This window comes from Lichenostomus cassidix, chromosome 1 (genome assembly GCF_008360975.1).
Source record: "Lichenostomus cassidix isolate B80296 chromosome 1, HeHo_3.0, whole genome shotgun sequence".
NCBI classification, from domain to species: domain Eukaryota; kingdom Metazoa; phylum Chordata; class Aves; order Passeriformes; family Meliphagidae; genus Lichenostomus; species Lichenostomus cassidix.
The window spans coordinates 38,546,773-38,560,078 of NC_139479.1; the positions used below are offsets into that span (position 1 = coordinate 38,546,773).

At 55.6% G+C, this 13,306-nt stretch overlaps 1 protein-coding gene and 1 long non-coding RNA gene across 2 annotated transcripts; one reads left to right on the top strand and one right to left on the bottom strand.

The window, feature by feature from the left end:
• Positions 1-1,065: 1,065 nt before the first annotated feature.
• Positions 1,066-4,285, top strand: LOC146444558 (uncharacterized). Its single transcript, XR_014851150.1, has 2 exons — positions 1,066-1,121; positions 2,202-4,285. It is a non-coding gene; the product is annotated as an uncharacterized LOC146444558 (long non-coding RNA).
• A 3,351-nt stretch (positions 4,286-7,636) lies between these two features.
• ZIC2 (Zic family zinc finger 2) lies at positions 7,637-12,852 on the bottom strand. The gene is made up of 3 exons (XM_085057151.1): positions 11,357-12,852; positions 9,450-9,613; positions 7,637-9,254 (listed from the first exon to the last, which is right to left on the bottom strand). The coding sequence occupies exons 1-3, from the start codon at positions 12,357-12,359 to the stop codon at positions 8,994-8,996; spliced, it is 1,428 nt and encodes a 475-aa protein (XP_084913277.1). The 5' UTR covers positions 12,360-12,852; the 3' UTR covers positions 7,637-8,993.
• Positions 12,853-13,306: the final 454 nt, after the last annotated feature.

Below are 13,306 nucleotides of genomic sequence, written 5' to 3' on the forward strand. Positions count from 1 at the left end.
CGGCAGCCTCCGCGGGCGGAACGGGCCGTCCGTGGATATCCGCGGTGTCTTTGCCAAGTCCCAGAACTTCATTTAAGAGCTGAAAACGAGAACCTAGCTTCCCTCTCTTTTCATTTTTTTCTTATTTTTTGGGGGGTGGGGGGATGGTGAGAGGGTGGGGAGGAGGCTTGGTGGTGGCCACAGCCGTCGGTCTCAGCGGGTGTAGTTTGTCCAAGACGGGAAAGCCCCCGCTGCCGCTGCCGCTCGCCCCGGCGCTGCCGCCCCCGCTGTGCTTTCAGCGAGCGAGCAGGTAGGGACAGGAAAGCGGTCGCGGCGACGGGAGCGCAGGTCGGAGAGCGCTCGGGCAGGTGCGGACAGTGCGAACGGCGAGGCTCCAGGTACGCAGCAGCGATACCTGCGGCACGGGAGGGCTCTTCAGCGGGGAAAGCCCCTGCCGCTCCTCTTTGCTGTTGGGCGCACGTCGGGCCGCGACGGCAAGCGGCCAGGAGAGCCCTCGGCCCGGGGAGCGAGCCTGAGGTGGCGGGAGACTTGCCGTGGCCCCGCCTGGCAAGGGCTGGTCCTGCTTCCCCTCGCTGCGCAGACAGCCCGGGGCGCGGTGCGGGCTCGTCTCTTGCTTCTCTCAGCTCTTCGGAGCCATTTGGATAGGGGATAATTTGTAGGGATGAGAGTATAAGTTATTTTATCTGTTTCCTAAAGCGAATGATTCTTCGCTTTGCTTTTTATTTCCTTTATTTTTTTTTTCTTCTCTGAAGAAATCATTTTTTCGATATGAGTATCAAATATAAATAAATGTGGGCAGGTATGTCCCGTCTCCCCCCGCCTCACCCATCACACCGATGACGGGGGAAAGACTAGCAAAGGAGCAAGAGGAAAATATGGGCAACGCTAACTCCACCGAGTACGCTCCTCCACGAAAAAAACACACCACAACCCATAAATAAGGGATGGAAGAAAAAAGACTTGCAGCCAAACCCCCCTCTGACGCCCCGGGGGAGGAGTAGGCACTAGGTTACCTGGAGGAGCAGAGATTAAGTCTACCTTTACCCTGCTCAAAATTAAGAAGCATCCTAGTGTCTGTGCTGCTGAACAGCAAGAAGGCTTTCAAAGCATCGCTTTACTAGGTAAAAATTACTCCGGGCACCTCTCCCTCCCGCAATTCCTTCCCCTCCGCGCACCCCGAAACCTGCCGAGGAGCACGAAATCTGCCTGGTCCTGCCGGGCACCTCCACGGAGCAGGCCTGCAGGTTTTCCTGTAATTCCGGGATTCCCTGTTGTAAGCTCTTAAACAGAATATTGAAACCATTTTCCTTATGGTGCCTGTTCTTGCCTTGTAGCGCTGGCACTAAACAAATAAGAAAAGTGTGTTAAAGGGTGGCTACGGTTACAGCATCTTGGCCTAATATTCCCACATATAATTAAAACCATAGCCACAATAATACATAAATAAATAACAGCAAACAGAAGGGTCCGTTTCTGTTCCTGTCAAGAACAACTGTTTTGGCTCTGTCACTGTATTATTTTATTGGAGCAGTCTACGCCGTTGCCTCCTAATTTTATTTTAATTTATTTTAGTAGGAGAGACAGCAGGGAAAGAAATGATGCATTTGTTTTTTTTCTTTTAAGTCCATGTTTAGTTTTAATTTTCCTGTATTTTAAAATAAACACGTTGGCTACAGAGTGTTTGATCTTTGCGAGAAGGAAGCCTATATTGTAAAGGAATGTGCAGCAGTTTGGTATGAAAATGGGGTTGTGACTCACAGCTGCAGGCAGAAAAAAAAGGTGTTGTGGTGTCAGCCAGAGGTGTTCAGTCTAATAACTCAAGCTGTAAACTGTATCCTCTAAAATTACTTACGTAGTAAATCACTCAGGGGTTAAAAAATAGACTGGAAAGTGTGAGGGAGGAAAAAAAAATCTTTTAGAAGTTCCCTTCATGAAAATTATTTGTAATGATGGGAATTAGGAGTTTAATATCTCCCTCATTTTCTTAAATGTGAAGCTGATATAGTTAATTGCCAGTATATAGCCGATGGTGCTTACTCTCGGTCGTTCGCGAAGCAACAGAAACTTGAAGCGCGTGTTTGGAGATCGCTGTTTCATTGACTGCTTTAGCCGGTTTACAGCTAGTTTTGACCATCTCAAAGAGGAAAAAAAAAAAATTCAAGAGACAGTCAGGGCAGCGAATTAACCATTTTGTACCGCAGCGAAAGCCCTCGGAAAAGAGCCTTCTCCGTCTGCACAACCGAGGGGAACGAGCCTCTGACATGCTTCTCTCCCCGAGACACGGCATGTTTCCATCTCTTTGCCTCCCGTAGGTGTATTAGCCTGGTAACAGTTGGGAAACTGGGGAGACTTTGAAAGGAGTGCTTTCTTCCAGCGTATCTGCTGGGTTTGCAGAAGTCCGGTCCTGGAGAGGAGGAGGGGAGGAAAAATTAACCCCCAACTCCAGTGTCATCTGCAGAGTTTTGCTGCAAAGGAATGGAGTGAGTAATTAAGCAGGGATCCGAAAGGAGCATCCCAAGTCGAGATGTTGCCTTTCAGAGGAGCTTTCTCCGTTTCCAGGAGCGGTTGCCTTCGCTGGAAAGGAGATGCTGGCCGTGACTTTCGGGTGGTTGCTCCTCGTCTGATAGGGAAAGTAACTTGCTGAGAAGATTTCCATCGAGAGACACATTGAGAGATTTGGGGGGAAAATTAAAATAAAAAAAAAAAAAAGAAAAAATGAGACAAAAGAAAATAAAACAAAATAAAACAAAATAAACCTGGGGAAAATGCCCTACGGAGGTCTGCAAATGTTTAGGGTGGAAATAAGAAGTCAACAACAATTAAAATCTGGAAGCCACGTTCATTAGTATTCAGCACATACGATCTATCTTTTATGTTTATCTTTCTCCGCGGATCAATATTGTAGCAGCATGTGCCGGGAACAAGCAGAAATCTGGCCACTGCATGTGGCTGACCTTTCCCTCTCTCCCTACAGGTCAGATCGTCTTCATCAAAACAGGTCAGATCGTCTTCATAACTATCATCACCTAATGCGGCCACAGCCACGGCTCTCATTAAAAACGGTATTTAATCTAGGCACTGTGACTAGGAATCAAAGGAGAGGGGTGTTTGCCCACACAGAGGAATTAGCAGTCTAGAAAGAAGAAGAAGAAAAAAAAAAAGTTGGAATGAAAATTGCTCTTTTTTTTTTTTTTTTTTTTTTTTCCGCCTCAAACCGCTGCACGCCGAGCTCCAGCCCGAACCCGCGCACACCCGGGCAGACCCCGTCTCCTGCGGGGCTCCGCGGCCAGCAGCACCGGCCGGGCGGCGGGTCGGGCCGAGTCCCGCAGCTCCTCCGGGCCGGCCCTGCTACCCCCGGGACGCCCCGGCCGCGGCCACCCACGGACCCGCCACGCCCGGGACGCCGTGCGGGGCCCCCAAAACACCCGCGCCCGGCGGACACCCGCGGACAGGTGTCGGGGACATCTCGTCCCACGGCGACCAGCGCAGCCCGCCTCGGGCCGGGTCACCCCGGGTGCCCCCCGCGGGCCCCACGGCCGCCCCCAGCCCCCTGCGAGGTGCGATGCCGCGCGTGTAAAACACGCGCTCGATCACTCACTGGCGCCTGAGTTACTCCCCACCCCCCTCCCCTGCTTTAGTTGCCGATTATTTTCTTTTTAACACCAAAAGTGCATCCTTCCCCCTCCGGAACGCAGCAGCTGATCCAGCGAGTGGGGTCGCGGCGCGGCAAGGGGACAGCTGGAGGAGACCTCGCTCCACTCCGAGTCCCGCCGCTCGTCTCTGCCAGTTTCCCCCGCGCTCCACATTGAAAAGCGCTTGGGACCACGGGCGAGGGACGCGGGGCAACCTGCTCGTGTTTCCTGCGCTGCGAGGAAGTGGGATCCGCTCTCCGTTCGGTGCCGCGCTTCCTTTTCTCGGGACCGCGGTTAGGCAGCCACTTTGAAGTGTTTATTAAAGACATGAAACCTCTGGCTAATGTCCTTCTTCCCCCGGTCGTCTTGTCCTTCTCCTTCTTCTTCTCCTCTTTAATTTTTTTCTTTTTTTTTCTTTCCCCAACAAGTATCAAAGACAGAGAAACCCTCCAGAAAATAAATTTAAAAAAACAAGAAGGAAAGAAAAATGAGGAAACCCCAAGCACTGGGGAAGATTTGCACTTTGGGACAGTGGGGGCACCGTGCCCTGCAGAGTGGGACAGTAGTTCTGGCTTGCTCTACCGGTAATATGCAGCTCTTTGCCCGGTCATCTGGCTCGGGGAAAAGAGAAAAAAAAACCAAAAACAATGGGGGGGGGAAAGCGCCTAAGAAAGAGGAATGGAAAAAAGGAAGGGGGAAAGAGAGAGGAAGAAAAAAAAGAGACCCAAGAAATTATAAAACACCAACAAAAAACCCTCACAACTATGCGTGAAGATAAAAAATTGAAAAATATACATACCTCGCTGTGCCCGGGAGCACGTCTAGCGTGCACTCGTGGCTGGGGAGAGGTTTGGGGGAGCCTGCTATGCCTTCATAGCGGGCAGGAAACGTGTACGAGTTTCTGAAAACAAAGGGGAAACTTAAAAGGCTGATACGGGTTTGGGGAGGTCTGGCCGGAGCCAAACGGAGCGGCTGCAGCCCGGGCTGCTGCCCCCCGGCACCGGAGGCGGGGGTTTGGCCGTGCAGGGGCAGCCCTTTGCCCGCTGCGGAGCCCCGCCGGCACCGGCAGCGTCAGCGGCACCGCCAGCCTCAGCGGCCGTTCCGCGCTCGGGCTCGGGCGAGAGCTCCTGCATTTGAGTCTGTTTCAGTCTGGGCTGCTGTCATGTCTGTTTATTTGCTGGGAGGTTGGTTTACCTTTGAGTTTGGGTTCGGGATTTTTCTGCCACGACCGCTGCAACCCAAAGCCGCTGGAGCAGCCAAACCAGGTGAAGGCAGAGCCCTGAGCTGCCCTCCAATTGCGGGTGCAGAGGGCAAAGCACAGCCTGTTTTATGGACGGACCCTCGAAATTTTTGGCTTGAGAGGGGCGCATGAGGAGTGCATAATTCCCAGGGAAATCAATTCGTCTTTTCAGGGGATCCCCAGGAAGAGTTAGGAGAGAATTTTATTATTAATAACAACAATAAAAATTAAACCCACCGCTCCGTGCTTCTTTTCACGGTATAAAGGGAGAATCACACCGCCGTAGGAGAGCCGGCCAAGTGAGGCTGCCACAGCTGGGCACGGGGTGCCTCCCGCTGCTCACCGGTGGCGGGGGCCGTGGGGCCGGGGCGACCCGGGAGCCGTCGGGGCAGAGCCGTCGGGGGTGCGGGCCACCGGCCGGGGTACCCGCCCGCTGGGACTGGGCGTGAGGGGATTGTGGGGTGCCAGGGGACAGTCGGGACTGCCGGGGAAGCCCCAGGCCTCCCTCCAGATTAGTTCCCAGGTTGTCTTCATGGCCAGGGCAGGGAGGTTTGGCAAACTCAGGTTCAGCGTGTGAGACAAAGGTGGGGGGAGGGAGGGGTTTGGGGGTGCGGGTGGCGAGCTGCAGAAAGGAGAGGGGCCCGAAGGAGAACTTCAGGGCCAGTGGTCCCTGAGCCCGGGCCACTCGCGCACAAGGCTGCGAGGCGGATCTTGGTTGCCCTCCCCACTGAAAATCCCCAACCCCTGAACCCGATGAATTACTGCTCTCCCTTAAGCGTGGCAGGGCCGGGCCGGGGTCAGGGCACGAGGGAGGCGGGTGGAGAGGGGCTGCGGGCTGGATGCGCCAAGGCCAGGGTCAAGTTCAAGGCCAGCCTGGGTAGGACAGGGAAGAGGGGGAGCTTACTCACTGCCACGGCCGCCGCGGCCCCATCCCTGGGCCTGCCGAAGGAGAGGCATCCCTGCCCGAGGGACTGGAGCTGTCCTTGCTGCCACACGACCTGCACTTTGGGCAGAGGGGGGCCGTTTGCCCCTCTCCAGGATCATCCCTGGGCTCCCCCAAATCCTGAACGGCTCCGAGGGGAGGCCGAAGCGGAGCCCAGCTCCTAAGCGCTTCTCTTTGACCGGAGCTGAGCCCACCGGGGCGGGGGACAGCAGAGTGGGGTTCGTCGCCCTTGGGCAGGGCTGCTTGTGCGCCCCTGGGCCCGGGAAGGGATTTGGCCAGCCGGTGGCTGGCGGGAACTGGCTCTGAAGCGGGACCCCGCATGGTTTTTCGGCTGCTGGGAGGCTGGCAGGACAAGGAGGGATCCTTTCAGCTGCATTTCCCACGGATGTCTCCAAGGGGCAGGCGGCATATGCCAATGATTTTAATAAATATTTTTTTTACGTAATATTATTACCGAACATAAATTAGGTTTTAATAGCCGTTTGATTGCCCTGGGAGCTGCCGTGTGCGCGGGGATGGCCGCGCTGGGAGGAGCACGGCCGCCGATGAAGCTCCAGATCCGCTCCCCATCTAAACTTCCTTGTCATCGGTGGGACGGAGGGGGGGAGGGTGTCTCCCTCCTCCCCTTCCCCTGGGTGTAGGTAACCCCCACCTCACCCCAGAAGCGAGCAGAGACCCGTGTTCCCTCATCTCCCCACCTAACTCCCTCACACCGGCTGGTATCAACTCTGTTGGTATTTGAACACACGGGACAAAGCCCGAAAATCCCAAAGCGACGACTGGCCCGGGGGGGCGTAAGCGATTGGCTCGGCAGGGTGTGAGGAGCAGCGGGCTCTCCCGGCCTGCACAAGCTGCCGCTGAAGGCAGCGCAGCCACCGCAGGGCGCTCGGAGCCCGGCTCACAGCACTGCCTCTTCGCAGGGCGTATTTCGGTGGCTTGGCAAGGCCGAACTTTTTCCACGATTTTCCGGCCGCTGTCACGCTCGCCTTGGCTGTCCCGGTGTGGTGGGCTGTGCCCGGAGAGCTGCTGTCCGGCGGCCCTACGCGGACGGATCCGCCGGTCGGGCCCCGACGGCGCACGTGGAGCCAAATGCCGAGCCAGCATCCCGGGAAAGCCATCGCCTGGCGGCTCTTCGTCCCTCCCTGAACACATCTAACAACCCAAACCGCTCTCTGGGCCAAAAGAAAAGAAAAAATAAAAGAAAGAAAAAAAAGAAAAAAAAAAAAAGAAAAAAAATAGAAAAAGAAAAGAGAGAGAGAGAGAAAGAGAGAGAAAAAAACTCGAAGGGGAAATGTGAACTCTTAGTCATCATAACTTTCTCCTCTACAGGGCTGGATGGAGGCTACCAAAAAGATGGAAAGACGGGAGGCAAGGACGATCCACGGCTCAAAGCAGTTAAGCTCAGAGTCTGGTCATTGAGCCTCTATCTCCGTCCCAAAACACCCTGCTTTCTCATCCTGTGGGGTAATGAGTTCCCCAGCCAGACACGCACCGGGGAGAAAAGGGTGAGCCCGAGGAAGGCAGGAGGCGGAGGAAGTTGTGCTCTCGCCGTGTAAATGTCTTACTAAAGGAGATCCTGCCTTGCAAGTAATTTGGAGAATATGCATACCCTCGCCCTTCTCTTTCAGCCCAGAGCCCTCTCAAAGTGTTGGGGGCTTTTGTGGCTTTTTTTTTTTAAGGGAGAGCCCAGCTGGTAGGAATTCTCCTGTTCCAGTAACCGGCGAATGTTTTAAAAGCATTTGGTTTGCAGTCGCTCCTCAGCCCATCACATACCTTACAGCAGGTTTTAGAGAGCCTTTGGTATAAAAAGGAAACAGCTCATGCAGTTTCAACACGTTTTATTATATTTCTGTATGCATTACTCTCAAAACATATCACAAGAAATGATGAAACCACTTAAACCTTCAAATAAAAAATCTGAAACAGTTTATGCTCACAATTGTACATATTTATAGTTAAGAAACATTCTTTATAAATACTGTTTCCTCTGTAGCAAGTTAATACCATAATTTAATTACAAATGGATAAATATGGTAACAGGTATTTACAGGAGGAAGGGCGTTATTACAGAAAAGCTAACGGCACGACGTTTATTTTTCCTCACAATCTTCCGAACAGGAACTAACAAATTGAACTTGCAAAAGCACTAAAACATCACATGTAAACCCAGCTAACAGAAAAATACATTCACAAGCGTTGCTGTTCGTGTGTGTGTCTGTGAGTAACAGAATGGAGACTTTGGCACGGTATTTCTTCCCCAGTCTATAGTTGAAATGCAGTTTACAATCAAGTTGCCTCTTAAAAAGGAACACAATATTCAAGATATCACAATTACAAAAGAAACCATTTTTTTTCTTCCACGTTACTTTTTTAAAAGGGATGAACTAAAAAAGGAGAAGAGAAGGAAGTGGGGAGGGAGAGCAGGAGAAAAGAAAACAATTCCATCACTTTCTCGGGGAGGGAGAAAGAGGGAAAAAAATAAAGAAAGACCAAAAAAAAATTTAAAAATAAAGGGAAAAAAAGAAAAAAGAAGAAGTAGAAGAAGAAGAAAGGGACCAATCCGCGGATTACAAACGGGACGAACTTCTATACACCGAGAATCCAGGAAAACCTCGTTCCCCACCTCGCCGGAGGAAGGAGAGGGCCGCTATATACACAGTTCGTGGGGCGGGAGGGCGCTGGCTGCTCCGGGCGGGGAGGCGCGGGGGCCAGAGGAGTTTGAGTCTCTGATCTTTTGTCTGTAGACTCCGGAGGGAGAGTTTCTTTCCGCCGGCTTGGGAAGCTTTAAGCTGGGTGATGTGTTGGTGGCGCTTGGGGCTGTTTTTTTCCCTCTCTCTCTCTCTCCTTTCCGTTCCTCCGTCGATTTACTCATTCTTTTATGTTTTTTCAGCACGTAGTTTTTGGAATATTTTTTTGCTGGTTCAAAATGTTCTCGAAAAGAAAAAGAAATTTAAAATCCAACCAAAAAAAAAAGACGCGAAGGCGGGAGGGTGTGGGGAGATGAAGGCCCCCTGTCCCCATCCTGCTCGGCCGTCATTTCGCTGCCGGCGGGTGCGGCGGCATCTCCCGGCGCGTCTCCGGCGGGCTCGCTCGGTCCCTCCTGCCCGCCGCCACCGCCGCCGCCGCCGCCGGGACGGGGAGGGCGCGGCGGGGCCGTGCAGAGCAGTCCGGCGGGGCCCTACACGTACCACTCGTTGAAGTTGGAGGAAAGGCCGCTGTGGCCGCCGCCGCCGCCGCCACTGCCGCCGCCGCCGCCTCCCCGGTGCACGGCGGACACGGCCGCCGCCGCTGCCGCCGCCGCCGCTGCCGCCGCAGGGGAGAGGTTGTTGGTGCTCTGCGACTCGGCGCTAGGGGACACCAGCCCCGGGGGGGTGGAGGACTCGTAGCCGGAGCTGGCGGCCGGGGAGGATTCGGAGCCTTGCGGGGACGACTCGTGCACCTGGGGGGCAAAGGCAACACGGCCGGGTGGAGGGGGGATGGGGAGGCCGCGGCCACCCCCCGGGCGCGCCCCCCGCCGCCGGCCCGGCCCGCCGCCGCCCCTGGGCCCCGCGCCCGCCGCCCGCCGCCCCGTCGGGGCGCCCGGCGCTGGACGGCCGCCCTCCCGCCTCCCGCCGCCGGCTGCGGGGCCGGGTACCTTCATGTGTTTCCGCAGGGAGCTGGGGTGGGTGTAGGACTTGTCGCACATCTTGCACAGGTAGGGCTTATCCGAGGTGTGGACGTGCATGTGCTTCTTGCGGTCGCTGCTGTTGGCGAAGCGCCGGTCGCAGCCTTCGAACTCGCACTGGAAGGGCTTCTCCCCTGCAAGAGAGCGGCGCAGCAGCGGGGTGAGCGCGGCCGTCCCCGCGCAAACCCCGCGCAGCCCCGCGCCTCGTTTCCCCGCCCTCACCCTCCTCTCCCAGTCGCTTCGTCCAGCACTTTCCCAAAGCAAGGGGTCGGTAGTGTCCCGGTACCCGCAGCGCCGGAGGGCCGCATCGCTCCCGCGTTACCCTGAAGCGAAGCAACCCCCGTCCCCCACCTGGTTTTCCTACCAAAACCCCGGGGGTATCCCCGTCCCGGCATCTTGCCTGATTTTATTTCGACTGGTGCTGACACACATAGCCAGCCCCGAAAGATATTGAAGAAGAAAGACGATTAAAAAAAAAAAAAAAAGCAAGCATCATCGAGTCGTTTCGTCTCGGTACCAAATCCGCTATCCTGTTAAACTGGAAACCATTACCGACAGATTTAAGGCCGGGCATATTGTTTCGTGTATGGATATTCGAGATAAACGCACATCCGCTGGGAAAACTAAACGTCTGTAAAATACTTCATTTAATTTTCATAGGGATTCCTCTCGCCCGGCTGCCAGGACTCCAAATGCCGGGGTGTAATTTGGAGGTGAGAACTCCACATTCCCCCGCCTTTGGAGTGGGAAGCATTTAACATTAAATTCCATTAGCACCTAAATTGTTTCTTAAAGACATCCGCTCAGACACAATGACTTCAGTGCGGACATCTCATGCAAATACATTTCTCAAATTTTAAACCTTGTTAAAGCTCGTCTCGCACCTCGCGTTGGGCTTAGCACTTGAGAAAACAATAGGCCTCTAGATTTTTAGCCTTTCTCCGGGTAAATATTTGGAGTGGAAGTTGCTAAAATATTTGGCCGTCTTTTATGAAATAGTCTGGCACGGTTTGAGCCGGCAGGAGTAGTAAATGAATAATAGATGAGGCGGGAGGATGCGTTTATTTTTGTTACCCTTCGGCTCAGGCGATTTTCCATCGGGAAAGCCTGGGGTCCCTCGACCCTCTTCCACCTGATTTGGGTGGAAGTTTCCGAACCTCAAATCCTCTGTTCCCTATTACATAATTTAATAAACTGTTGCAAAAACACCTTAAATCACATAGAGTGAGACTTTAAAAACAATTTTTTTAAATGAGAAAATTTTATTGCCTTGCTCACACCATTTAAATTTAATGGAAAGCATTCCCAGAAAGGGACTTTTTGCCACTTCTAAAGGGATTTAGGACTAATGACGGATTTTGCACGTATTTATATAGTTTCTCGCTCTCGGTATCCATACATAAAAACCATGCTCACAAGCGCTGAAGTTGTATGCAAATACGTTGCAACATATAGCAAATGACTAAGGCGTTTCATATGGATGGATGGATGGATGGATGGACGGACCGACGGACAGATGTCTTCCCATATTTTAGCAAGACGGAAAAATTTGGTCCGTGCTCTATTCCGCGTTTCTGCGGAAAGGCTTCACTGACCCTCAGCACGAATCTACAACTCGCACCCCCAAATTAAAACAAATCAGTAAAATATCCATTTGAAATCTGGGATGAAGGGGTGTGTATGGTGCTGGGGAAGGAACCAAAACAAACGCAGCCGTGTGATGGAGAGGGTTTTAAAAAAATAAACTAGAAGCTGATTTTATCACTCTCCTAATTTAACATCGCTCTGTCTGAGTATCTATCAGTTTACATACATATATATACACATATATAGGCACGGGCAGAGGGGGGAAATCTGCCGAAAGAAACCCGGATTACCTGTGTGCGTCCTTTTGTGAATTTTGAGATTTTCTGATCTGGCGAAAACTTTTCCGCAGCCAGGGAAGGGGCAGGGGAAGGGTTTCTCTCCCGTGTGCACTCGGATATGATTGACCAGTTTGTATTTCGCTTTGAAGGGTTTGCCTTCGCGGGGACACTCCTCCCAGTAGCAGACATGGTTGCTCTGCTCGGGTCCCCCAACGTGCTCCACCGAGACATGGGTGACCAACTCGTGCATGGTGCTGAAAGTTTTATTGCAACTTTTTTTGGGGTTGTTCAGCTGTTCGGGATCGATCCACTTGCAGATGAGCTCTTGCTTGATGCACTGCTGCCGCATGTAGCGGAAAAAGGCACCTGGGTGATGGTGGTGGTGGGCTGCCATGTTCATGCCCATATTCATATTCATGGGGCCGTACTGGTTGTGCAGCTGAGCCGCCGAGTAAGGGTCAGTCCTGGGGCTGGAAACCTGGCGGTACTGATCCGACCGGGCGAAGACCTCCCCCGGCAAGCCCAGTCGCATCTGCCCGTTGAGGACATTTTGGGAGGCGTGGGGGCCGTGCTGGTCGTGGATGCCCGGGAAGAGGAGGTGGCTCTGAGCGTCCGTGTGCGGGTGGTGTAGGCTGCCGGCCGCAGGGCCGAAGATGCCGTGCTGTCCGCCGGCCGGCGACGAATCTCCGAAGCCCCGGCTGCGAAACAAGAAGTCCCGGGTGGAGTTGAAGGGCGCCCCGGAATAGGAACCGACATGAGCGGCGTGGGGCCCCAGGGCGGCGGCGGGATAACCGGGCGCCTGCGAGGTGAACGCCGAGCTCTGCCCGGGGGAGAGGTCGTGGGCGCCGGCGTTGAGCTTGAAGGCGCCCATGTGCGCCGCCGCCGAGTCCACGAAGCTGTTCTGCGCCGCCAGGCTCAGCTCCCGGTCCTGCATCTCCGCCGCGGCCGAGTGGTGGTGCCGGGCGAAGGTGCCCACTCCGAGGGCCGGGAACTGCGGGCCGGCGTCCAGCAGCATGGTCCGCGCCGCTCCGGGGACGCAGCCGCTGCCGCCGCTGCCGCCTCCCCGCTACCGCCTCCGCCTCCGGGCTGCCGCCGCCCGCCCGCCCGGGCGCGGGGCCGCCGCCGCTCCGCTCCGCTTCCCCCAGGCAGCCGCCGCGTCCCCCCGCCGCCGCCCGCGCCCGCACCGGCCCGATGCCGCCGCTGCCGCCGCCGGCGGAGCCGTATCCGGAGCCAGGCAGAGCAGAGTCCAAAGGCGAGCGGAGAACCAAAGTGTATTAAAGGAGCTGAGGCGGGGGCGGGCAGGGGAGGGGAGGGGGAGCAGGGGAGGGACGGGGCTGGGGAGGGGGGGGCAAGGCTCGCCTCGCCGTTCCCTGCGGCACACACGCACGCACACACACACTCACTCACACACACAGACCCGCGCACACGCCGCCGCCGCCCCCCCGCTTCCTCCGCCGCCACCGGGATGTCAGCGCCGCCGACCCCCACCCGCCCGGCCCCGCGCCGCTCCCCGCGTGGGCCGCGGCCCTCCCCGCCGCCCCGAGCCCCCCGCCGCCCCGAGCCCCCGCTTCTCGTTTTATCCTCCGCCGGGCATTAGCGGTGTCTCTCACGGAGAAAAACTTGCAGCCGCGGGTTCCCACGGAGCGAAGGGACCCGGGGGGTGCCCCGCGCCGAGCCGCCCCCGCCCGCCGCGGCGGAGGGGCGTGAGGAGGGGGGCGAGGAGGGGGGTGCCGGAGGCGGATTAAAAACAATAAGGGCGGCGGTGGGGGTGGGGAGGGGAGGCGAGGGGCGGGAAGGGGCCGGGAGTGCCGGAGCGGCGCGGCCGGGGCGGCGGAGTTGCAGCCCCGTTCCGCCAGCGCCCTCGCTGCCTTTCGCTCTTCTGTTTATTTCGGTGGGCGCTGCTGAGGCGGCGGCTTTTTATTCCCCCCCCCTCCCCCTCTTTTTCTTCCCTCCCTCCCCGGC

Bases quoted from the DNA above. Each gene is read 5' to 3' on its own strand.
- ZIC2 (XM_085057151.1), bottom strand. From the start codon at position 12,359: ATGCTGCTGGACGCCGGCCCGCAGTTCCCGGCCCTCGGAGTGGGCACC. The intron at 9,614-11,356 runs GTAATCCGGGTT...GCTCTCTTGCAG, and splicing joins TCACAAAAGGACGCACACAG to GGGAGAAGCCCTTCCAGTGC. The intron at 9,255-9,449 runs GTACCCGGCCCC...TTTGCCCCCCAG, and splicing joins CCCTGCGGAAACACATGAAG to GTGCACGAGTCGTCCCCGCA.